Below are 25,632 nucleotides of genomic sequence, written 5' to 3' on the forward strand. Positions count from 1 at the left end.
TCAGCATTCTTGGCCAATCTTGGCATCTCCCGATTTTCCAATCAACCGTTCAAGAAGCAAGTGTTTGTTTTCCGATCCGCAAGACACCGTGCAGCTCTTGCATAAACTCCAAAGTGTACGTTAGGATTTTGTACACTACCGTTGCTCAGGTTGCTTGTACTGGCTGGGACGTCACAGGCGCTCGTGTTGTTCTTTATTGTTAGCCATTGAAGAAGGAAGTAACACGAGTTGACTGTGGTCAACAAGCAATTTCTTAAATGGTCATTCCGGAGTCATCGATTGGCAGTATCCGGAGTCACCGTAGAAGCGGCGACTCTCGGGGACGACGGTCCTTGGACCTCCCCTTCACCTGTTCTACCGCTTGCTGGACGCTATCTCTCCCGTGCGTTGTTGTGTTGTGCCGTAGCATCGTGGAGTGGAATTGCAAGACCATATTCTTTGCCGGAAGCAGCTATTGTCGGTCTATCGGCCCCACTGGATATTGGCCGTATCGTTTGGTGGACGATGTGTTGCATTGCGGCAAAAAGCTGAAAAGCATCGTGTAAGCAAGCAAGCTAAACTAAACAACGGAGAGCAGGTCGTTGTTAGTTTAAAGTTGGTGATGGTAAGTGAAATGAAAACATGCTACCGGCCGCAGCTGAGAGGGTTGTTGGGTCGTTCGCTCGTCATTTGTGCATGTAGGGGATTGAAGGATAAGACAAAGGATTGGGATAGGAGAGATGGGTAAACATTTTGCATTGATTGCGTTTGGTGTGATAAGTTTTCCGTTCTGATTACTTGTAGAGCAAATAACGAAAAAAAAGTAAAATAATCAAATCTCAGCAATGTCCAAACATTGACCAACTGGATAATTTAATGCAATTTTGAAATTGTTTAAGTGTAATAAACACGATACCTCTTCTAGTCAACTTCAAACCGGAGCGAGCTCTGCTTTAAGAATGCATGCCATCAGTATCTAGCTCTGCTCAACCAACATTTTAAGGGCTTTCAGGTGCTGAAGTTTAGAGGAATATTTGCGCAAGATGCTGGGGCAATGTTTTCAACTACGCCAGCGTTGGTTTCTATCAAACGATTTTACGATTATTACACTCCACCACCGATTTGCTCGGTCAGCAAGCAAGCAAGGGGAAATAATAAAAAAATAAAAATCCCGCCCACCATTGAATGGTCTTGAGTTCCGGTCGTGCTCTCACCGGCCGTATACCGCAAAACATAAAGAAAAAGGTTCTTTTTTCTTCTTTTCCTGGGACGTAAGAGACGATGAAGTTGGTTGGTGCGGTAAGGTGTAGTAAGTGTGAAAACTGTGGATTTTAGGTTTGAACGAATCGCGCTAGATTTTTTCCCTTGTACACCAAGTACCTTGCCGTTGTAGGCCGCCGGACATGCCGTGCAATGTGTGTGAGGTTTGGTTTTTTGTTTTCCGTAAAAAAGGGGAAATTTGCTTTGGCTTGGAATACTCGTCCCAGTCGCTCGCCATTCTTCTGTCGGTCCTTTCGACCAACGTACGACTTATCGAGTGCAGCGTGTCGGGCGACTTAATCCGCCACGTTCTCGTAAGGACAGAGGGCAATGTTTACGGTTATCCTGAGTGAGTTGAAGTACGGTGCTCGAGTGCCACAGCGACTACGTCGGGCGCGTTAACACGTGCGGTAGTGGCAGCGTGGTCTAAGACCCGTTGCCGCCGGCCAACCGACGTTGGTGTAGAAGCAAAAGTTAACGAATGATATAAAGGGCTTCCGGGCAGCAGTGGCTCTCGTCGTCTGTGGCTGGACGACGACGGCGGTACGATGCTAAGGTCATCAACGTGCCAAACTCGGTCATAATGGAGGATCAGCAAAAGCTTAGAAACGTAGGAAGAACCGCTCTTGCTCGCTCGGTCCCTCCCGGTAACGGGCAGGATGTGTCCCTGCGAGGAGAAGGAAATTAAGCGCGTAATTGATGGCCGGCTATTCTGTGCTGCAGCTTCCGGTTTTTCGGATTCCACGCAATCCCCACCTTGGATGGATGCGATGTACGCACGTGGGTGCGTTCTTTTTTTGTCCAATAAACAACAACGGATAAGAATAGGCTAGTTTCTCTTCCCCTACCGCTGAAGCATTTGCAGCGAGGCAAAGCAATAAAGTGTGGGGCCTGGCGGGTTAGGTCGTTTGTTTATTTGCCTGGATCGTTTGCTGCCGTATGTGGTATAATCAACAATCATCCTCCTTCAGACGGTTCAAGCACTCTGCGGTAGCCCCGGTGATGAGGTTAATTTAAATGAAATCATTTGACATTTTCTTAAGAACTGGTTGTGGGACGTGCCGTGTGTAGAGTGGAATGAATGTGTGACATACCATTTCGTTGATAAAGTTTTAATTACACCGCATAAACGTTGTGCTGTGAACTTAAGCAATTGACTTAATTAATTTTGATTTGAACAACGCGCCATGTGCTTGGAAAATGAAGATGTAGAGTTGATGGTCTATTCGATGGGGGAATTATATAGACATGAACGTTGCACGCTATCAACTGTCAAGACAGATGGTTTGAAGATATTTTTCGCAAAATTTACGCCGTCAGTGTCACGCTACAGCCTACACTGACAAATGTGAATTAACTGCCAAAATTCGATTACCATCCATCACGCGCCCTATGCTTTCATGACTTTCTGATCTCCCCATTGCACTCTGTTTATCGGTACAATGTAGTTTATGAGCTCTTTCTCTCCCATCATATATGGGTGTCATTAAATTTTACGACTGACGCTTTGTCACTCACGCCAGGGACACTCAAGTGGGCGAAGTGTCAGAAACCGATGATCCGCTTCAGACTTCCAATCTGCTCCTCCCACTTGGGCATATTGGGAGTTATCTGTAGGGACAAAAGGGTTTTACTTTTTATGGTGTATTTTTGGCAAACGTGTAACGTCACGGTCACGCAGCTGCCGGAGTAGATTTTCCTCCAAAAAGTTGTCACGAAGCGTATGTGAGTTGCCACACAGTGTATAGTAGTGGGAGTTTTATCGCGGAATTTGATATCCTTTTTTAGCCTTTTGCTGAAGGAACAATCCGCTTCTGGTTTGGTGGCATGTGCCCGTTTATTGAATGTACTCGATGCTTTTACTGCCAACGCCATTTGTCGGCTGGTTTTAGAAGTACGCACGGCAATAGAAATCGGGTTGTTTGCTTGTGCCGCCATCAAATCGATTGAACGAAACGGCAAGTGTAAATCTATGAATATAGATGTGTCTTAATGTAATGGTAGCTCCATGGATAGAAAGAAAGTTGTGTACGCTGGGTTAGAATTTGCTGATACAGATGATACTGCAGCGGAAAGTACCCTGAAATGTAAGGTTAGTTGTTAGGTGAAGATAAATGAATACTAGGCACGTTTGTGTGTCTTGTTGGCTTGGCTTTCGATGCAATCCACGTTGATTGTATTGCTGGAGCGATTGTATTTTATCATTTATCATGATTATTTCAACGCACTGCCATCGCAAATTGAAATCAAATGTTTCACCATCAACATGCATGAAGCAATTAGCGATTGACGTATTTTCTCACCTTCCCCGACACCTTCCCCGTCGTCGATCCACCGTCGATGGTGGTGGGGATGAAGCACAGAAACAAATAGACATCCACCGTATGATTGATGATTTCCATTAATTACTAGAACGACGGTGTGGAGCAAGTTAATTCGACCCGACCCGCTGGAGCAAGTTGGCGTGCCTTACCGGCGGGTGGCTGTGTTTACCGTGTAGATCTCCGGATTACAAATAGCGTCTTGGTAGTATCGTTTGTTTCGCTGTGCGCCCTACCTACGAACGAGCGAGCTACGCACAAAGTTTCTGGATATTCATTTCGTGGTCGGCAGCGTCGGATCAAAGCCGCAACTCTTTCGCGCACTAGCCATGGTCGAACGAAACCAAAATCCACACACACATACACACAGACACAAGCAAACAAACTTCCATTTTTCAGCAGTACCGAGAGCATCGATCACGGTTAACTTCTCTCGGTCCAATCTCAGTAAGCTGACTGGGGGAGGGGATTAGTGTCGGCGTGTGCTTGTGGTGCCGCCGCGCGTGCTCCTACTAACGGAAAACTTATGCCGCGCGCGCCCAGTGTGAACGGGGTGTTGTAGTGCCAGTTGGGCAATTGGGTTGGGTGCGAAGGCGAAAAAGAAAACGCTCAACGCTTCCCTAAAGCGTAATCTCCGCGCACGTCGTCTTCCTGCCGCACCACAAGCGCCTGACTATGATTAATCGCGAAAGTGCAAAGGCAAAGCCAACGCGTCAGTGTAAGCCTCATTAATTCTATTTTCTCGTCAGTTTTTCCAAGCTCAGCTCACTGTGCAGCCGGTCGGTGGTGGGTGCCTGTGACGGCGAGAAACATTGAGTACGTTCAGTAACTCTGCCGTCGCCGTATCGACTCTTAGCGCCCACCCGTATTCGACGGCACACAGGAAGACCACACAGTCGCGGTAAAGTTGGCGCGCGTTTTTCCGAGGCATCGTTTTAGGCTGAAGAAGCAGTCACAGGCGGCAAGGTTTATGGATGGTTGAAAAATTGGAACCAATCGACTCGATTCCTCGGCAAACGTAAGGGCCGTAGCCGGCTAAGGGCTTCCGTTTTTGTTGTACGATCGGTGTAGAATTAATTACCATTTTTCCGTTTTCCCAAAAGTTCCAGCACTCGAAACGAAATTGATAGGAAAACGATATATTTCAGCGCGAGCTTGTGGAGTGATTTGGTAATTAATTTTCTCACCCCTTGTTTTTAAGCTCCCCCGCGAAGCATTTATTTTTTTTGTTTTGCGTTGGGTCATAGGCTAATGGAGGGATACTTCAAGTTGACTGTCTGTGAGATCATCTGAGGCAGGGATCAGTTTTCGAGTGCGATCTAAAACACCATAAATCGTTACCAGATCAAAGCGCTCCCGAGTTAGCCTGCGAGCTCTAATGGGTTTTGGGGTTTTTGGGGGTGGAAGCTGTCGACAGATTTCGTCCATCGCCGGCAGCAAATAAACAAGCGTTTAAAATCCATTTGCCGCATTTCGCGCTCGCGGGTTAAGCCCTCTACACCAGGCTATTATGAAATAATTATATGACCGTGGTCAAACACAGATGGATAAAGGCGCAGAGAAAATTAAGGTGATGTTGGAAATGTTCGTTTGAAGCCTATCTCGTTTTCCACAGTTTGATAAATATACTTCACCGTTGAGCATATTGCGCACGGGCGGCGGTAGTAGTAAGCGCCTTCCCTTCTCCTGCATTACTGCCCTCCCCCAAGAGACAGATCGGATCGAAGCGTCAGTATCCTGGAATGAATAAGTAATCTGAAATTAATTTTTAATTGCTTCTCCATTTTCTGTAAGCCTCACCCATCCGGCACTCCCTGGAGGGAGGTGGTGGCGAATGGAGATTGAGAGACAGAGGTCGGAAAACGATTTCCGTCACCGGATTACCGAACCAAAGGCGAAATGAAACATAACCCTAAAAAAAGCGAAGGAAAAAAGATCTGTTTCGGTGGTTGATGCTGAACCCCGTGCGAAGTGTGGGCAGCCTCTCTCTTTTTCTCTCTCTCTTTCTCTTTGTTTTTGTGCTCTTGTTCGCTCTTACTTAGTGTTCCGATTTATATCGCCTTCTGCTATCAATTGGTTAAGAAAATATCGATTTCCATTTGCAGCCATTTAAGGGGACTTACGGGAGATTAAATTGTCGCTCTTCGACTCCCACCGCTTGATTCCGCTTGGGACACTTGGCAGTTGACGGGCGGGGGGTTCCATCCTGGCACCCGGAGTGGTTTCGGAAAAATCGGAAGCAGTCGTCGCGATGGCGTGAAGCAAACGGTTGGCAAACAGCTGGAGCCAGCCTGGTGCAGTGCAAGCGAGAGCAAGACTCACACGCGCGCGCGAAGAATTGGCGAAAAAAGATTTCGCCTTGGTGGTGGTGGTGCTGGGCGTACGTAAGAAATTCTAGCCGGTGCCACGACAGTGCCACCGTTGGAGGGCGCTGGATGGGTGAGATTGGTGCAATGAAATTTTATGGCCCGTCACGGATCTTTTCGGCACCATTCGTGTCCGGTTTTTACTTTCGCTTCCTTCACCGGAGGTAGCAGAACGGTGGGTGGATAGGAGGAGAAGATCACCGTTGTTGTCATCGTCGTCGCGGGTTGTGTTGTCAATGGGATTTCGGTGGTTCCGGTAGTGCGCCCCGCATTGACCTGGTGGATGGGATGCTTTCACTTTTACAAGCTCCCTTGAGATGGAGAAGCAGTTGTGTGTGTGTTGCGCATGGAAGATGGCAAGATGAATCCTTGGTTGCTCGTTTAGGAGCTTACAGGAGCTTTATTTGAATGGCGATTACGATGATGAAGGTCACCATCGTTTGCTGTGCGTGTGCGTGCGCGTGCACTGGATGATGCGATCTAGGACGATGGTGACGTATAAAGCCTCCTCCCCCTAGAGAGGGCTAAGGTTAACCAGGTACCCGTTTTATGGCACGGTTTAATGGTTTGCCGGCGTATAAAAGAAATATGTCATCATAATTGGATTAGATTTGCTAATGAACTGGAAATCATCATCGGCTTTTACTACGCCGTTAAACGGCTGAACTGATCCTGTAATAACGTGTGTAGACACAGCACAGGATGTAGACGGAATTATGTGTGAAGATATATGAAAGTGGCATAACGGGTGTGGTTGTTTGGAAAATTGAAATGTTTTCTGTTAATAGAAGCAAAACTGTGCGTTAATAACTCTTTTGGCAGGTGAGTTATTTAGATGCACTCTTGTGTTCAACTCAAAAACATTTCATTACTGTAATGCATACTTCAATGACAGCGGCTTGTTGACAGACTTATCCGGAAACACCGTAAAGGCCGGGCTACATTGATCGTACTCGCACGCGTAATTTTGATTTTCACTAGCGCATCTGGCGGCGGCTGACCGAAGCATTTTGCCAAACAATTTGGAGCCGCTCCAGAAAATACGTTAATTTTCCATGTTTTTTACTGAAATCAGAGGAGAAAAGTCTTGTAAAACGTAGATACACATGTCTTGCACGCATTGCATCAATTTTTGCAATGGAAAACGATGGAAAAACTACTTAATTTTGAGATCCGGCAGGTCCATTCCCTTGATGACAAAAAAAGCTTCCACCAGCCGCCGCCAGATGCGCTAGTGAAAATCAAAATTACGCCAGAGAGTACGATCAATGTAGCCCGGCCTTAACACTGGCGCTGATCAAATGGGTTTTACTTTGTGTGGTGCTTCGGGAAATGACTTCATCCAGCGGATATGTATCACCACCTTTTTTCCCTCCCTCATCCTTCCCAGAATGACTGCGTGCGGTGCCGGTTAGCCAAGCGTGCTGAAATATCCTAACCCAGCGAGTGAATGCTTCTGGCCGTTCGAGATCAAAATGATGTTGCGTTCGCTTTGAAAAGTTTTCCGCTCGGAAAAGCTTGTGATTTCGGGAGGTACAGATTCCTGTGATGCGAAGCGTGCCGGCGTTTGTGGGATCTTTTTTTTTGTTGTTGTGCCGCTCCCTGTCCATGTCCCTGGGTGTGGTGTACGGTCGTAGAAGGAGGTTAACAATAAGGGTTGTTGCTGCTGCTGCTGCTGCTGCTGCCACTGTCGGTTACTGTGTCAGAATGTAAATCCTGGGATATGCCGTTAGCAGAAAAGTCATGGTGATATCTTCCATTTCGGACCGTTAATCCAATTAACGCAGTCGGCAGTGATGCGTATAGCATGAGTTCTGCGTTATCTAGTAATGTATCCCGTTTTTTAGCTATTTTGTTGAATAGTTCAGGTTTTGCTGCTGTTTGATCATTCTGAAAGTATGCGTTATTTGGTTTTTATCCTGAGGCTGGATTCAATTGTGCGCAAAGAACTTTCCCGAAACAGTGTGCTATTGAAGCGAAAATAGATAACGATGGTGAAGTGCTAACAATGCCAATGCAGTAGTTGAAAAAGCACATACAATTTACTCAACATATCCATTGTATTTGTCACTAATGATGGGCAATTTCAATTAATTTGTTCGCTTCTCTCTTTAATCCATCATTTCCAGTATCGCGAGACCACAATTAAAAGATAATTGGTAATAGCCTCTCATTTGCAGTTGTCACATAATGTATATCAATATTGAAGCAACCTTTTAGCCGGTACGTTGGTAAAGCTTTCGATCGAAAAGGCGCAAAGTGAAACAGAACATCCACGAACGATCGGGCACACTGCAACGGTCTCCCCTCGGCCCTGTTTCGTTTAACCGTGCCCGATTTTCGGGAGGTAGCAAGGAAGGTTATGTAAATTTACATTAATCGCGTGGCTTGACACGGTTGGGTGGAAAACGTTCCTTCACACCCCCACCACCACACACCGTCGGGCCCCGTTGGCGTTAAACGGCTGGCGAAACGTGAACGGCAAACGCGGGCGAGGGCGCGGCACGATGTCAAATGTTGCGTGTCACTTTCGCACCGGGTTTGAGCAGCTTTCCCAACAACTCTAGTGGCAAAGGGAGGTGGGGGAGGGAGGGGAGGAGTCGTGTGCACCCTTTCGGGGTGTCGTGATTTCACGCGTCCGTTATGTGTTTACGTCGAGGGTTATGAAAATTATGACACGGAACGGTGCGCAACACACAAGTGCTTGGGTCAGTCTGCGGTGTGTGCTCTGGGGAGAACTTAAAGCGCTTGGGGTCTTTATTATTTCCTTCTCTTCCGTTAGGGCATGCGTTGCATTTAAAAATAGCAGCAGTTTGTTGTGGTGGAAATTTTGTAAATTGGATTGTTTTTGTTCTGGAAAGAATTAATTTTGCTTGGTGTTTTGTAAATAACTTTAATTGATGCCGACTTTCTCTCTTTGATAAATGAGATTGTCCTGCTTTCCGTAGTTTTGCAATACATTGCTTCGCTTCTAAATTCGAAAAAAATGGTTTACTTGCCTATGATCACCGCTCAGAATACTTCAATCGGACTCATCGGTTGGACGGTCCAAGAAATACACTTCAATCTGGCGCTGCTCGGGTGAGACACGGGATGAGTGGACGGTGTCACAAATCCTGTTCCTATGACTCTTTTAAATTACACTGTTCGTTACTGTGTCGAACCGATCGTTTCACCGTTTCGTATGCACACTGGATAGTCACATTCGGTATGTGACTAAAAACCAACCTCACTAAAGGGTGGAGGAAGATTGGATTTTCCTTTCCGGTCGCTATGCATCAAAAGAATCACAGGAAATGGATCCTCGCAATGCTTTGAACATTGCTTCGAACAAACTGGTAAGGTTTTTGCACTGAAAAAGAAGACACATGACACAGGAATAGTGGTGCTGCCAGGTTTTTCACAGCGAAAACGAATTGGATGGATCGTCGTCCGGTGTCCGTAGTTCTGGGGCACAGACCCAGCATACTAAACAGTTTATCGCACAGGTCTTGGGAGAGAGTTGCTTGGGAATAGTCGCGCTGCTACGGAGTGGTTTGAATTCTAGGGACCAGAAATCATCATACACTATTGTGTGCGACAGAGCTTCTGAGTTGCGAGCAGTTGCCGGAGGCCTGGTCAGAGATACTGCGGCCTTAGATACTCCGGTCCATATCCGAGATGAGTCTCGGCAATCGTTCAGCATCTTCTCGGTTCACTAGTTGGTGTTTGTACAAAATGGTTCCTGTGTGTATGTGCGCATGTGTTCCTGTGTGAATGTCACTTTGGGCGAGACACATTCGACCTTTTACAGATTTGTGTTTGCTCTTTGGCCGAGAACGGACACACATCAGCTTTGAACGTATGAAGAAAACGGTGGTGAGCTATGGAGCACCGTGTCTTAGCGTCGTCGCGCCTTATGTCTGCCCCCCCAGTGATAGGGTAGATTCAGGTCAGGCACGTTCGCTGTGTCAACTCATCAGACAGGGACGTGTAAGATTATTTGTGTACCTTGCCATGCCCTGTCAACTTTTAGGTATTTGTACGATGTGTGACGCCGGTTCGGTGTTGGCTGCAGCTGTGTGCCGGACGACCTGGGGACGGCTAGGTGCGAGTGCGGAAGTGCGAAAAGTTCATCTTCATTTGGTGAAAACGTTGGTCAGTGGTTGGAGTGTACTGGAAGTAAGCGGGGGAACGAGCAGGCAAAAAACGGTATAACGTCCGGTGTGCCAAGACCGGGCGCGTACCGAAACGTAATTTGAATATTTTTTTCCATTAATCTTCCACGTGCCCAGCATCGTAACGACTTGTTGGAATGGCGTAGATTAATGCTGCAGTGCATACATTGGTTGCTCCGTGGACTTTTTTTTTGTTATGCTCACTCCAACCTTTATTTCCATTCTTTGTAGGGAAGCGCGCGAGGGTCGTAAGGTGTGGCAAATAAATTAAAGAGTTGCAAAAAGTTTCGTCCCTTTTGCTATTGATCCTAGCGTTGTTTAAATGGGCTTAAATAGAGTAAGAGTTCTACGGAAAAATGATAAAAGTGGGGCTTTTTTTGCATCGATTCATCTTCGGTCTATTGAAATGTAAATTTTTTATTCGATTTTGCAGAACGTAATCGTTACATAGCGGAATATCTACCAAAGCAATCGACACACACACACACACTTGTATGTTATTAAGCTCGAGGGACGGTTTCATAATTTTCACCATTCCGTTTGGATCTCCCAGTCCGACGACGTTTATCGAGGATGCGTTGAACACGTTTCAGTGGAACCGGAAAATCCAGTTCCCTTCACACACAGATTCGATTGAATTTTGCGATCAGATGTATGTGTGTGTGTGTGTAGGAACAGCGTGTATTTTGGGAGTTTGTTGCTGCGTAAACGGGTGTAAGATAATGGTAGCGTATTCAACGCCTCACCCTCCGCGTTTGATCCGCACATTCGACCCGAGCGTGCATTATGAACGACCCGCAATGATGAAGCGACCGCGCGGGGATGAATTTCATGAATTTTATAATGTTTCACACAACATCTCCAGTACGCGCGCCAGACGCGAATGTGTACGTACGCGTTTGTGTGGTGGTGGGTGTGGAAAACTCAAGTCCCCAAGCAAGCCGGGTGGGGCGTAGCAACGTTCAGTGTGGTAAAGTGTGGGCGGGAGAGGAAAATGGCATTTGAAAACTCAATTCACCAGATGAGCTTACCGAGAGGTAAAGTGACGACGACGCGAAATCTACCACCTTTGGCAACCGCCGGCAAGCAACCCAGCGGCGGCAGCAGCGGTGCTCGTTTGCATATTGATGCGGGCACACGGGCGCCCGGCCTGGTGCGTTGTGATCCTTAATGCTCAGGTGTGGAGTTGGTGATGGGAAAACGGAGTTTTTGTTCCCTTTTTATCAGCACCTTGGGTATTTCTGTACCAGTGGATTTGAGAATGAAAGGGTTTTTTGTGTGTGTGTTGTGGCAGTGAACAACAGTCGATGGAACCAATCGTGCGTGTTACAGTTTTGCAGCTCTCATCAAAATACTTGAAGGTGAAATGTGTAGCATTAAAAATGTGTAGCAAAATTATTGTTTTTTTTAACATCACCACTAAAAACTGACTCCTCAACCACGAGTATCAACACCATGAAACAGAAAACAATAACGAAAAAGTACGAGCTGCGGAGACGAAGCAGCAACAAAGATGCTGCATTTGAGCGCTTGGACGATGAAACCAACATTGTTGCCTAATACTGTTTTGTGGCTTTTGCCGGTGGTTAGTTAGCGTTTCGATCAATGGGCTCGTGTTGTTGCCTTTCTTGCCTCGCCCCATCGGGAAAAGGGAAGTTTGTTTAGCGCGCAGGCACACGTAACACCACCGACGGCAACGTGCCAGTGAGTGGTCTGGTACGGCTATATTGGTGCGGTTTCTCCTGGGAAAAGGCCACGTGTCGACGAAAAACAACACTCGCTCGTGGGCCGTAGATATTTAAATCAATTTAGAAACACGTTCGAACCCCCTGAACGCGCAGCCAAACGAAACAATCTGGCAAGGGTATGCTTCAGGGTGTGTGGGTAACTGAAGACAAATAATCGTAAATGCTGCTGAAGAAACCACTTACCCTAAGAGGCTGCCAATTGCACTGGAACAACAGTAAGGCAGCATATTGCAAATTGATGTTTGCAGTGTATTTGTACAAATTAATAATTGCAAAGCGTATGAAACGTTAGTTTCGAACTGAAGGTTGATAAAATATTGCATTTTTAATCCTTCGTACGCTTCGAAGTATTCACGAGGGCATGATTAATGATTGATCTCAGTACAATGGGTAGTTGGATTTAGTTTGCAAGGCTAAACGATAAGCTGCCAGCTGTTTTAAATGATAATCGGATTTGTTAACGGCACAACAAAGGGTTCGTATAGTTGCGTGTATGTTATTTGTATTTAATTTGCATTGTGAAGTAATTTAAGCCGTAAATAATAATATTAAACATTGATAAAATCATATCGCTCACAATAGCCCATCAATTGCACTAACCAGTTGGATGAGACTATCGTTGTTACGAAATCGTAACACCATGCAAAAAAGCTCAACGCTTATATCGAGATCGCCAGCTGTCAAGTGGTTTATTGTTAACTACGCAAACTGCTTTCAAGCACGGCGCCTGTGAATGATGTGTGCATCTCGATGAAGTTATCGCATAGAAACGATGAACCGGCAACGCCATACGGTACTCGCCATTTCATTACCATTGCTCTGGTTTGTGAAATCAATTGCATACTTCAGCACTGGTCCCTTTCCCGCCCGGACTTAGCCGGCTAAATTGCATCCCAGTTTCGGTGTATCTGATGGTAAAATTAAGATCCACTGGATTTATCGTGGCCGAAATTGTCAACATAGCAGGGTGAGAGCGTCTCGCTGACAGCGTGCAGATAACATTTTGCGCTTTCATCCTACTCGCCGCATGTACAGCGCCCGTTAGCTTGCCTAGGGAACGCTAATGAGCTGTGATTTGTTTTGGGGTGTATTTGATGTGTGCGCGCAAATCAGCACGTGTACCGAAACGCGATATCAATAACAGTATGATAACAAATGAAGTTAGTCACTCAGAACTGGCGCTGGCGGGAAACTGGGAGCGATGAAGAACCTAATTACAACGGGGAAAGGTACGGACTGTTTATCCCGAGCCGACGAGCGCACAGAACAGTCACACACATTCAACATACGCGCGAGCCTTATCAGCAAAGTCAAATAGACATTTGCATTTCATTTTGCATGCTGAGTGTGACAAATCCTTTAAACCCTTTTTCACTCCATCAAATCCACGAGCGAATGTACGTCATGGCGAGCGTCACTGTCATGGTGAAGTAAGCGCTCGTACATCAGAAGTTCGCTGGTTCGGGTTGAAACGAGCGCATTGTTCAGTGGCCAGACAGTTCAGACTAACTCCAATGTGAGATAATTAGTTTTCCCGTGGCTCGAAAGAGTTAACACATCACTTGAACCGTCCACCCGTGAATGCGCCTCCCTTCCGGAAGGTCGCCGGACCGTTTCCGGGTTGTCATAAATAATAATCGGACTGATTTCTCGGGGCTAACTTTTCCAATATTCATTAATTAAGTTCAGCGGGGTTAGGCTTTTGATGTTGGGCAGGTGCGTCAGAATAGCAGTGCGTCGAGGAATAGATTTCGGCGGAAATGGCGTTGCTAAATGAGGCGGGTGGCAGGATTTATGTCTCATGCTAAGACCGGCTGTGTGCGCTGTCGAATGAATGAAAGTTTGGCTTTCATTTCCGACCGATGAGCTGCTGAATGAGAAAGTCTCACACGGCGCTTCAACGCTACTGGGATATTGCTATATTAATGTCTGGTTTTAGCTGTGTGTAAGGGGCTCTTCATCACTCTTTGGACGTTTATTAGGAAAGATTATGTGTGCCGTGATGGCACAAAGTTTTTTGGATTTGGGAAACCATAAATACTAAAGTATTTTAATTACTCAACTTCTGTAATTTTAATGTCTGTTTTTTCTGTTTATCATTTCAGATGTGCCAAACAGTGATACCACACAAACACACATACGCCGGAAAAAAACGTCAGTCGCAAATGAAGTGAACTCAGCGAAATCGGTTGAATGCCAGATCCTGGTGAACGTTGTATAAACTAGATTAACTAACGGAATGGCAATCAACTGATTAGTGTAAAAACTAGAGCTAAACTCTGCATCCTGGTCCTGCTCGTCTGGTCTGGTCGCGAAATCGAAAGAGAGCGGCCGATCTGATATTGTTGTATTTGTTGTGTGATTGTTGTGTAATGTCTATTAAATGATTATTTCTTTCCTTTCTTCAGAGTGGACGGAACTTTCTAGAATCAAATTAGTAACAGAAGCAAAGTGGTGAGCTTGTGCGTGCGCGCGTCTGTGTTCGTGTCGAGTGATGGGCAACGTTTGCCGATAGAAAGAAAAAAAGTTGTAAAGGTGAAGAAGTGAATCGCCGCAAACCGTCGTTGGAGGAGCCCGTTGACTACACGGTTGTCCGTTTTTGTAAGTCGTCCGGAAGAGCATCCTTAATATCAGACACGAAGCCGGTGGATCGTTTCAGCAAGAGCGACCATCGTGCCACGCTTACTGCACCGGGCACGGTGTACAGTCTTAATTGATTGATTAAAAACGGATAAGGATCGGTCGGGAAATAAGGAAATCACCATTCAGCGAGGGCGGACAAGAGAGCCCTACCGGTGGCGCGTGTCGAGTGGGGGGTGGCGGCAAAAAGGAAAGCAGAGGGAGCGATGTGTAAGACCCGCCTTATCAACCGGCCCGGCAAGAAGTATTAAAAGTGGCTGTGAGCCAGACATCCCCTCTGTCGGCAAACACCCGGGCAGCAGCCTCAAATTTGTGTGCTTTTTTACCGAGAGACGGAGGTCAGAAACTGGAGAACGAAATACGAGCAAGCGGAGCGGAGGCGGAAGATCGGCCCGATAAATCACCCCGAAGCAGGTACTCGTAAGAATCGCCTTTGGCTAGAAAGGTCATCGAGAACGAGCCTCGGTGGGATGAAATTAATAATAATTATGTTTTAATTAAATCATCTTGATTATCCCTACGACTGGAGGGCAGAACGGACCCCGGACCGGTGTACTCGGCTGCTACTTCGCTAGAGCTTTCTCGGAACGGAGACGGTACCCTCGTCGTCGGTTCGGAAAGCCTTCGACCACATTCCGTCATCCGTGCAGCCTTATTGGATGACTAGTTATCCCGGTTCCGGGAAAGCATCTATACCGGCAGGACGAACCAGCCCTTCGCACGCTATGGTCTAAGTCGGTTGGATGGATCTGGTTCGTAACGGCACCACCACCCGGAGATTGTGTGGAACGCCAGCTCTAGCTGCTCCCAGTAAACGATAGCTTTGGTGTCGTTGTGGCCCGGGATCGTTTTGCTGTCCGTACCTCCATGCCGGTGGGAGCGCCTTGCGTCTGTTCGTGGCTTGTAACGCTGTGGAGTGTTGTGGTGGTCGCTTCTCTGAAACAATTTGTGCAGCTAGATTAACCAAGACGGGCGAAGGATTCCTGCATCAAAATGACTATAAAGACTGCGCTGCAGCGCGAACGTAAATCTTTTAGCAGGGGCAAAGGCAATGCAACCGGACAGCACGATGTACCGTGGTCAGTAAGTGCGGTGATGCTAGAGCAGCATGGTGGAGTGTTGAGGTGTAACTCCAGGTCGGATAGCTATTTCCCGGACGAGCGATCCGCTGATCAAGACGATCCGGAGGATCCCCAGGCATCAAATGAGCTCCGATGGCATCAAGATAGCAGCAGCAGCAGCTCCGACGATTGTAGCAGTGGTAGTAACGAAAGCAGTTGTTCCGCTGGTGGCTGTCACACGCGGCGTCCACGATGTCAGTCTGTGACTGTGCACCCGCGCTACCAGCAGCATCACCTTCATCCCCGAGCGTCTCCGTGGAGTCGCATCATCCAGTTTCAATTAGTGCTAGTGTTATCGGTAGTTTTAGTATTTAGCGGCATCAATTCCGCGGTTAACTGTGATGAAAATGTAACGACCGGTGTAAGGGGTAGTGGCGATGGCGGGGAGCTTAAGAAGGGACTGCTGGCGGGCATTTTGGCCACTGCCAACAGCAGCAGCAGCAGTAGCAGCAGTAGTGACGATGAGGCGAAGTTGCTAAGCGTCAACGAAATCGATGAAGTGCTGGATGGCGTACGCCACTTCACACATCACTGGGCGGTGCACATTCCGGAAGGTGATGTGCATGGTCTGGCCGATCGAGTTGCCGCCGAGCACGGTTTCATCAATCGGGGAAAGGTAAGTTGATTTGATGCATTTATGTAATTAAATTTGTAGCTGTTAAGATGCGTTGTATTGTGCTCATGAAGCGTCAAGGTAGGGTTGAAACAAGTTCAGGAATTCTAAGGGGCTACTACTTTATTACTTATGATATACACCTTCTGTAGTAGCGATCATTTCGTATAAATGATGACTTATTTATCCTTGAATCTGAATTGGATTGCATGCAGCAAGGGTCTTACTACATTCAATGAATGGGTGACTCGGCTTAAAACAAGCATTGCCTGTAATCTTCCAATAAATCTGCTCGACAAATGTGTTCCAACGCCCTCTCTAAAGCACCTAGCTCACTTGTGTGAACCCTCGACGTGCCTGAGTGAGGTGTTTAGAATCAAACCTGCAACGAAGTTGAACGTTGATCCATTTACCCCCCAAAAAGTTTTATTGGTCCCAGAGGAATCAACTCCTGCTCAATGGTCAACGGTTTCGTCTTTAAAAATTACCCATCGCCACAAATTTGACCGCTTAACGACTACCCAGCACGGACATTACTCTTCCATACACGTGCTTCGTGCATTGGATAACGATCGAAACCGAAACGCAGTAAACGCTTTACCCCTGTTCAGAATCTGCTGGAATCGAGCGACCATGACCAGTCGAAAGGCTGGCATAAAAATTGACCCCAAGTAGTGTAGAGTGTGCGGATTAGGCTTCCCCATCCGTCGCCCCTCCACTGCTCGCTTCTGCAAACCCACAAAATATGCATCGCTCGGTGAGCGGCGCTAAGCCATCGCGTTTTCAGAGTGTGGTGCGCCTAGCATTGTATAATTATTATCCTCGGGAGAAGTATAAATCCTTTCGTCGTTTTTCAACCCCCTACGGGGGAGGGTAAGCATTCCGGAACCCCGAACGGACGGTGGTATATCTTTTCGAACGTTTTGCTCTGTGTCCCGTGTACGGATACTGTATTCTTTGGAATTGCAACGCCACCGTGCTCCCGAGGGATGGGGACACAATGGACGGACGGCGCAGGTGGAAGCAGCAGTCGGTGAATAAAGCTTTTCCGGTGCTTCCGGCCGATGGTCGCCATGTGTGTGTGTGGGGAGGATGGTTTAGGGGACGGGGTTTATTTGTGTGCCCTGACACAAAATGGCACCCGAGGACGGCGTGTAGTTGACGGGTGCCATTTAAGCAACGGTTCGCCTCTGCCTCAAAGTTTATTACAGTGATTGTAATAACTTCATACAAATGAAGCCAGCGCGGAGGAATCACAGGAGCTTCACTCATATTAGTTGGTTTGGTCGAGTCGACCCATTCGAGTGGCTGTGCATGGGGCAATGTGTTGTGTTAGGTACGGGAGGTTAGTGCAAAGGCATGACAATGTATCGAAAACGATGAAAGTACTGGTGTCGGCCTGTTCCACCGGAGCTGCTATTGTTGGGCAGAAGTCTTTAATTTACTTCCTGCCCGAGGGAGAGACAGCGTGTGGCAAGGATTGAGGGAGAAAAAGGGCGAAATTATTTGAACAGTTATTAGGGTGAGCTCCGGGGAGTATTTTTGCGGTTCTGTATGTGCTGGGTGTGGGAGCTCTGATGATCCCTTTACCATCTTCGTGCAATGGTTGCAGCTAGTTTGATCCATCGAGAGCGCAGGAGAGTCGCAACGAGGAATACTATACAAATAGCAGCAGGAAAAAGTTAAGCGCGACGTGGGTGGGTCGTGCCGGACGCTATAGGACTGTTTTGCCCTTCTTTTTGCCGCTGTTTAGTCCGTTTGGTTTTGTCTATCGGCTGTATCTCGCGTGCATCTTTCGTTCACCGAGGGCTAAACTCGTACGTGCTGTTATAAATAGGCGTTCCATAGCCCATTAAACTAATTGCTTTGCATACGGCGATAAACCAACTCCTCTGCCACCGATTGCGGTACCGATGAGAGGGCGTTTTGTTCTTCTGCCCTGACCCTGTTGGGGCTGGGCCAGCTAATGAGTGGATGGCATTGCGTGGTGGGAAAAAAAGAGGAACTTCGATGTACCTAGCGTCCGGTGGTCGGTGCGTGAACTGAATCTAAATTGTCGCGCAATCCGAAATCGTTGGCATCTGCGCGAGGCGCACTTAATGCGATGTAATTTGATAATAATAGTAATTAGCAGTCATAGCCGCATGGAGAAGCATTAGCGCTCCTCGTTGGACTGGACCCAGTGCATCGTTTCCATTGAGCTGTACACCATATACTGGCTGGCGGGTGTGGTGACGTTGCGGACTGAGAGATAGTGATAATTATTAGCAACAATGCGGGCGCATGTGTTGTTGACTGGCTAACTGGGGTACGAGATTATCGGGTGCCTCTGGTAGGTGTTTGCAGTGCAATGAAAACTTCAATTGAATACTGGCCACGAATAGTGGTATGTAATTTGCAACGAGATTAGAGTTAGGCGAGAAGCACATTAGATGTTATTGGCAGCAATTTTTTGTTGGCGTATCTTGAAATTGTTCCTCATAACGAGCTTTTAAGCTGAGTCGATAATGCTTTTGATCATACCGAATAGCTAGGGTCATCTTCCGTAGATTGCCTTTAATACAGCGTTGATTATTTCGCATGAATTTCGAGACGATTTGCCAGCTTTAAACACCGTTGATGGTTTCTGGCAAAGCTTCAATTTTGAATCTCCAAATCATCATTTGACATCAGTGTCACATCGTTTCACAGGCGAAAGGCCAAACCAGTTGAAGTTGAGTGAAGTTTATTTGACGGCGTAGTAACGACCGTTGCAATGGTGTACAGCGTGAATGTCTGCTAAGGAGCGGCGGTTACTGCTGAACCCTGTTTTGCACCAATAAACGTGCAAGATTTGATGAAGAGAGCATAAAATGAACCGATTCCGATAAGCGGCACAAACCCAACAACCATCACCAGGCGCAGCATCAGCAGCAGACTAAAAGCTCAAAGCAGTCGGAGGGCGAATGTGCGGAAGGAGAATGTGCGCTCTCATGCTTCATTTGCTATCGAGACTGTAAATCTTCATTTATCCTCCGGTATACAGTTCATTAGACCGAGCGGCTTCAAGTAAATGATAATGACGATCATGTCGATGATGCCAAATGGTGTCCCTTTTCTGCGCCTCAGCGTATGCTGGATCTGGCTCGTTGTTTTGGTGGGATCCGTTTGTGTGTGTTTGTTTGCGGGCTGTGCGCCATTTTAATGGACATTATTATTCAACCGTTTCGTTCGCGAAAGCCTGCACGATAATGATGAAGGTGAAGCGCAGCCATCACAGAGAAACCAGGAGCGCGGCAGCATGTTTAGGCGGTTTTCCGTTTTCGCGTATTCGTCCTTCGGCTTATCTGTAGGGCTTAGGACGCGTTCTTGCTCTCGCTGTCGAGCGTAACTCAATCGTTATCTGTGCGGGCGTGCGTGCGGGCAGCTTGAAAAGTTGTACGCGCGGAACGCTGGGGCCAAAGGGGGAGAAAAGTTTTTGACAATACAAGAAACAAATTCAGTTACGATGTTTGGCGTAATAAGTGCGATACGGTCGGCAACGTTTGGTTGCTGTCCGTGGTCAGTGTTTTTGTTTGCTATGCAGTGGCGGTGAAACACCCCATTGGAAAAAGTTTCCGTGCGTAAAAAGGTTCAGAGCAGAGGTAAAAAGCTTTCAAAAGTATGTTTTTTGTTGGCATTCTTTCCTATTGTTGGTTGGAGGGTGGAAAGGACAAAGCACGGAACCGCAAACGTCCCCAGTTGCCTACAACAGAAGAAAATGTTTTATTCCGTTGTCAAGCAATGGTTTGTTAAGGGGTGTGGTTGCTAATTAAACGCTGAGTATTTACTTTTATCAGAGCTTTGTTTATGTTTACTAATAGAACAATAGATTTGGTGTTATTTAAGGAGAAGAAAATTCTCTCAAACGAGGTTCTCTTTTTAAATTTGGTTCAAATGATCTTTAAATCTACAACTGCCCATCTTTACAGCAAAGCTTCTTTATGATTTGGTTTAAACTTCGACCATTGCATCTGTATTTGTTTTTGCGGCAACAAACAGCGGGAAAACGGGAAAAGTTTTGCTACGGAATCGCAAATTCCGGTCAACATCCGAGACAAGAGGAAGGCTGTTGCGAATAATAACGAAGTTGGGAGCTTTCCAGGTGTCGAAAACAATGCCATTTGGCTAGAAAAGTTCTGCATGAGTCTTGGTGCACTCTGCACGCTGGCTAAACTGAGATTGTGGCAACAAATCTGCGTCAAAATCCAATGCCCATTACGTTTTGTTTTGGTTTCCAAACGGCCGGTGCCAGTTGGTTGGTCTGGAAGAATGTTTGGTAAACTAAAAATGAAATACACCTCATATCGTATGTATTTCGTTTTATGTGCGCTTGGTGAGTTGTTGAAAATCCATCATCACTTTGCGATATGAAGTTTAATGTTTCGAAGCAATTATCACAGAGTGATTTGGATGTCCCAAGCTAAACATAACCACGAAACGAATAAGTTCATTCTGCATAGTGTATAGAGATCAGAGCGCATTTCCAGTGCCTCTGGATTTTACGGTCAAGAGCGACCACAATAATTAACATTTTAATGAAAATTGGTTGAGGAACCGTGATGGGTGAAATGTGTCTTGCTTGCAAAAACAGACGCATTTCTTTCTCTGCAGATGCTCTGCTGCAGTTGAAATGGTTCCTGCATTCACGTCCACAAGAGTCAAGTATTAAAGGTTATGATGGAATGCAAAAGCGCCGGTGCCATGGTGTGTTGGTTGTTTGGTTGATTGTTTTACAGAGATTTTGAGCCGCTCGGCTTCATCCGCTTCTTTCATGTTTTGTTAGAGAATGAGTTATTGGAATCATATACCGGGCTCAGCATATCACAATAGTCGGATGAAATGATGTGATTTTGTTCAGTCTATATGATATGCAGTAGAGCAAAAGAGTCATAATGTATAATAGTTTGGTTTATAGATTTAATTGTTTTCGAACACTGGCTTTGCGAGCTCACATGTTGGTCAATTTATCAATTTTATTGTTATCTGCCAGTATTTGAGATAAAAAATGATTTTTATTTTTAAAAAATCAAAAGTAACATGCAACGATGAGCTTGAACTTGAAGTGGTGACGAGCTTTTCATAGAACTGTTCCGATTGGCATGTTAGTTTTGCATAAGGGCTGGTGGAATTTATGGTTGGCAGCCCCTATACTGATGTGTCTGGATTAGACAGTTGGAATTGATGCTAGAGCCTGCAGCAATGGCAAACTTCAAAAACATGAATGGAAATTGGGTTCTCTTTGCGAATTCATCGTGCGTTTTCGATGCCCCCAAAACCATGTCTCTCTGAGGGTGTCGATGATGTACCCGTCCCGGTGTGGTTTTTCCAAACCCCATCGGGCATTTTGCTGCGAACGAGTGTGAGAGTGTGCGTTTCATCCTTTTGCCGAATGCAACAACGCCCATTCCGCAACTGGACCCCGAACGGATGGATAAATCGAAACCCCGGCGCACGTGTGCTGTGTGAATGTGCTAAAAACCAACGGGCTAGCTACCGTATTCATAATTGCTTGTGTCGGATCGCGTACCGGACAGCGGTCCCAGCTGTACAGGAGAGTGAGTGAATGGTATTCGGGACAAGTGTTTGACATGAGCCATAAACTTGAAACACAAAGCTCTATCGAGGAAGGGAGAGTGGTGCACGGGAGGTTCGGTAGTTACGGTGCAGGCACTCGAAAAATCAATTTAAAATTTCATACTAGAAACCTTATATAGGCTCCGACCAAGCTGGATGGCATACAGTTCTCGGCCCGTTTGGTGGGAAGCGTGCAATGTTACGTATTTTCGATCGGAACGGAATGGAAAATATTTCTCATGTTGGTTGAAGCACTTTTTGTGTAATTTTGGAACTGGAAACTGAACGTATGGAATGGAATTTGGTTGCATATATCGTGTTAAAGGTCTGTTTTCGTAACGAAACAGGGTTAGTGATACAAATTAGAGCTACGATTAACTTTACTATTAGTATTATATGTTAGTATGATAGGAGAAAATGATTGATTATAGTGCTGTCATTTGCTTCCAATGTTCAGTTAGCTATACTTGTTGTTATTTTGAATTGCTCGTCATGAGTCAAAGATACTTAAATTAGTAGTACATCTGTAGCTTGTTTGCCACACAGCACCCACTCCACCCGATCTGGTCTCATTTTTCTTTCACTGTGATCTTTACCTTAAGAGACACCCCTTTTTTGCAACGGTTGACCCATTAAAAGTTTAAGGTTAAAAATGATCCTACCCCAACAATCAAAAGTAAACAACATGCGTATTGTGCGTCGCGCGGGGAGAAAAGTTTACATTTTTATGCGGCACCATCTTGGCTAATTACTGTTTGGTATGCCCGCCGGAAACGCCACGCGAAGGGATCAACTGCTAATCCCTTTTCCGCGAGTCAAGAGGGTAGCGCAAGGGATGAAAGTTTTTCGCACCACATCGCAGCAGAAGCAAAAGCACGCAGGTCTCTTACACACGAAACTCTTCACAAACATTAAACAAAGTCAAATTTCGGTGGAATGTTTGGTGGAAAGTTTTGGGAAAATGATGACGGTGGTGTCCTTTTTGGCCCACGCCACACGTCAACCTCAACTCCCCACAGCTGCTCTGCAAAGGGTGCTTTAAATTTGTACAGCAGCAGCTCACGGTGTGTGTGTGTGTGTGGTGGCCCGTGCATTCGGTGAGGAAAATGTGGAAAGCCCAGGGGAAAAAGTTTCGTTCCGCCAGAAAACAGCTGTCAAGTTGTGTGGGCGACCATCGTGCTAATGCGCTTACAATTTCTTTCATTTAGTTTTAATTTAACGATGTCTCAGTCATTACGGTTAGCTCGGGCTCGCTGCAAAAGCGACAGGCAGCGGAAGGAAATGAAACGTAAATCAAACGGAAACGGGAGCAGCTTCGCTTGCTCTCGCCCTCATCGCCTCTGGGTTTGAACCATTATGACACTGTTCCCGTTTTCATTGAGGCTAAATGGAAATGATATAAATATAAATGGCAATTGCGGAGAGACCGCAGAGAATTGTTAATCCCTACCGCCGTGCTTCACTCGCAAATCAAACAGAATCGGTGGGACGAGTAGAACTGAATGAAATAAAATTTAATAAACGCAAAAGCGCTTCTTCGAGGGTCGTTTGCTGACGTTCATTCGCGTGCTTCGGACACGCCGTATGAAGATCGATTGTTTCAGTAAAGTGCTCCCAATGGTGGTCTGCTTTGGAATGAGCAGGCGTTTGTTCTTTCCCCCTGTCGAAAAATGGTAGAAGATACGAAAATGGAAACTTTTTGTCCCGGTTTTCTGTTTGTTTATTGACTGGTTTATGAAATGTTTCTCCCGTTCGTAAGTGGACGCTAGCAACATATTTTAATATTGAGCCAAATGATGAAATGAAACTATTTGGTAATAAAGTAGCGGATGAACAAATAATTTGCTCGTCGGCATTGGTTTGTTATTTTCGCACACAGAAATGGCGGGAAATCCAATACGACTTTTGTGTTGTTGATTGATAAGTATATCATGCTTCCTTATTAAACGCTCCACAAGCCAACAACCGGCACACAGTGGAAATACATTCAACAGGTCGAATTATTTAATCATGCCACTCAGCTACTACTACGATAACAAACCACAATCATTACCCCCCTAATTGGTCCATCCAGCTTGATCAGTTTAGACGGACTAGACCGGGGCGGTAGTTGCCGCCTTTTTTTCGCAGTCAAATCAATTCTAATTATCCAACCGTCAGTGTAGCCCCCAATAACGAAGGGTTTTATCGAAGAGAGCAAGCTATGGCGGCCGTATCCTACCTGTTGTGGCATCACCATTTGTCGGAAACTCCTCGTCCACCGTAGAATACTTCTCAACTTTCAACCCACCGGAATGTGTGTGTTTATGTTTGTGCGAGCGCCTGTCAGTTAGGCAAACTATTTCATGCCCGGCGGCAATTTATCAAGCGGAAAAATGTATCCTTTCAAACATGCCACCATCGTATTAGTGTGTGCATGTTTGTGTGTGTCTGTATGTTTTCTTTTTCTTTCACTCCGTCAATCATGAGCTCAAGTCATAAGGCCTCGTACAGGTCGCGCACATTAGCCGCCCTCCGCGCCAACCTGTGCAACATGTTGCTATTTGCAAAACAGTTTGTTTCTCTCGCTCTCTCAGATCCTACCACCACTACCACCAGCACTACCCACATCAGTCGCTGGTAAGCCGCTTAGATGGTCGAGTCTCTAACTCCCCGAGGTCTGTCTGGTTCTAGGATCTCACCTAAATGTGGGTTCACTTTACCCTTGCTCCGCGGTGCAAAAGAGCATGAGCATGAGTGAGTGAGAGTGGTACGTTTGTGAGTGTGTGTATGTATATCAAATTACGTGATGGGTGCATGTCGTCGCAGCCAGCAAGGCCAGTGCCTTCACGCGATTAGCCCTGAACTTTCCATTGGGTAGAGGTGAAGGTTTTGCTGGAAATATAGAGCCCAGTGTGTTGCGAATGGCAAGTTAATCTAATCGTTCACCTAATCTTTCGACTTTAAACAATAATAACGACTTATGTTTGCAGTGCAAGCTGTTGCTGTGAAGGTTCCTGGAAGATGAAGCGCTACACTTAAGAAGCCATTAGCAAGTGGTTGGAATTTATATTTTTAGGTAACTTTTTTTTTGACCAATTGCCACAATGCAGGAAACCTTACACTACCACGCAAGGGTGCCATTAGATCAGTAGCTTTAACGCAAGGTAGGGTGTCATGATGCGTGTCCCCAGTGAAAGCATTGACGCATTAGTTTGTCCAACACACAAAGCGAACCCGCAAGCCACAAGCCGCCGCAAGGTGTCAAAACGATAAAGTAAGGTAGTTTTTACAGTATTAATTACCATTACACCGAATCCCTGCTCGATGGATCGAATGTGTTAATGAGATTTGTAACGCCTGTGTGTATCCTTCATCCGTCCGATCCGGGCCTCCAAAAGTAAAGAAACCCACTCCGCCAGAGGGTCATGGTTGAGTTGGGGTTTGTAAGTTGTCCATTTTTAGCAAATAGCGTGTTCGCTGAAACGCCATCGCTGGCCGGGGCATTGACGAACTGTGGCGGAAAGGAAACTTTTCCGTGCGAAAACTTTGCCGAAAGATGAAATTTTACAACCCACCCAACCTTCTGACCCAGCGTCGTGTGCCCTTTCGGTGCCGTGCGTGCGTGCGAAAGCATAACCTCGCCAACAGGAGCGCGGCTCAACTCCCCCCGTCGCGTTACTAATGAAGCAAATCGAATTGCCCCGAAGCGATAAGCCGTATTTTCGATGTCGGTTTGCTTGTCTTTCGGCAATACGGCAAAGGAAGTAAACACACAGATTTCGAGCGCAGCTTTGAAATTCGACAGTGGTTCACGGCTTGAGTGTTTGTGAAGTGCCCGAAGTTTTGCGTT

The 25,632-nt window shown here is 46.3% G+C and overlaps 1 protein-coding gene across 5 annotated transcripts in view; it reads left to right on the plus strand.

Moving 5' to 3' along the window:
• LOC120896454 (furin-like protease 1, isoforms 1/1-X/2) overlaps window positions 1-25,632 on the plus strand; it is a 141,471-nt gene that overhangs the window by 54,934 nt on the left and 60,905 nt on the right. For 2 of the 5 annotated variants that reach the window (XM_040300584.1, XM_040300581.1), the window contains one exon: window positions 14,240-16,208. In XM_040300584.1, coding sequence (XP_040156518.1) covers window positions 15,465-16,208 — 744 coding nt within the window. In that variant the 5' untranslated portion in view covers window positions 14,240-15,464. The other 3 variants (XM_040300583.1, XM_040300582.1, XM_040300585.1) reach the window with 3 other exon arrangements.

Source organism: Anopheles arabiensis, chromosome 2 (assembly GCF_016920715.1).
Source record: "Anopheles arabiensis isolate DONGOLA chromosome 2, AaraD3, whole genome shotgun sequence".
Lineage (NCBI taxonomy): Eukaryota > Metazoa > Arthropoda > Insecta > Diptera > Culicidae > Anopheles > Anopheles arabiensis.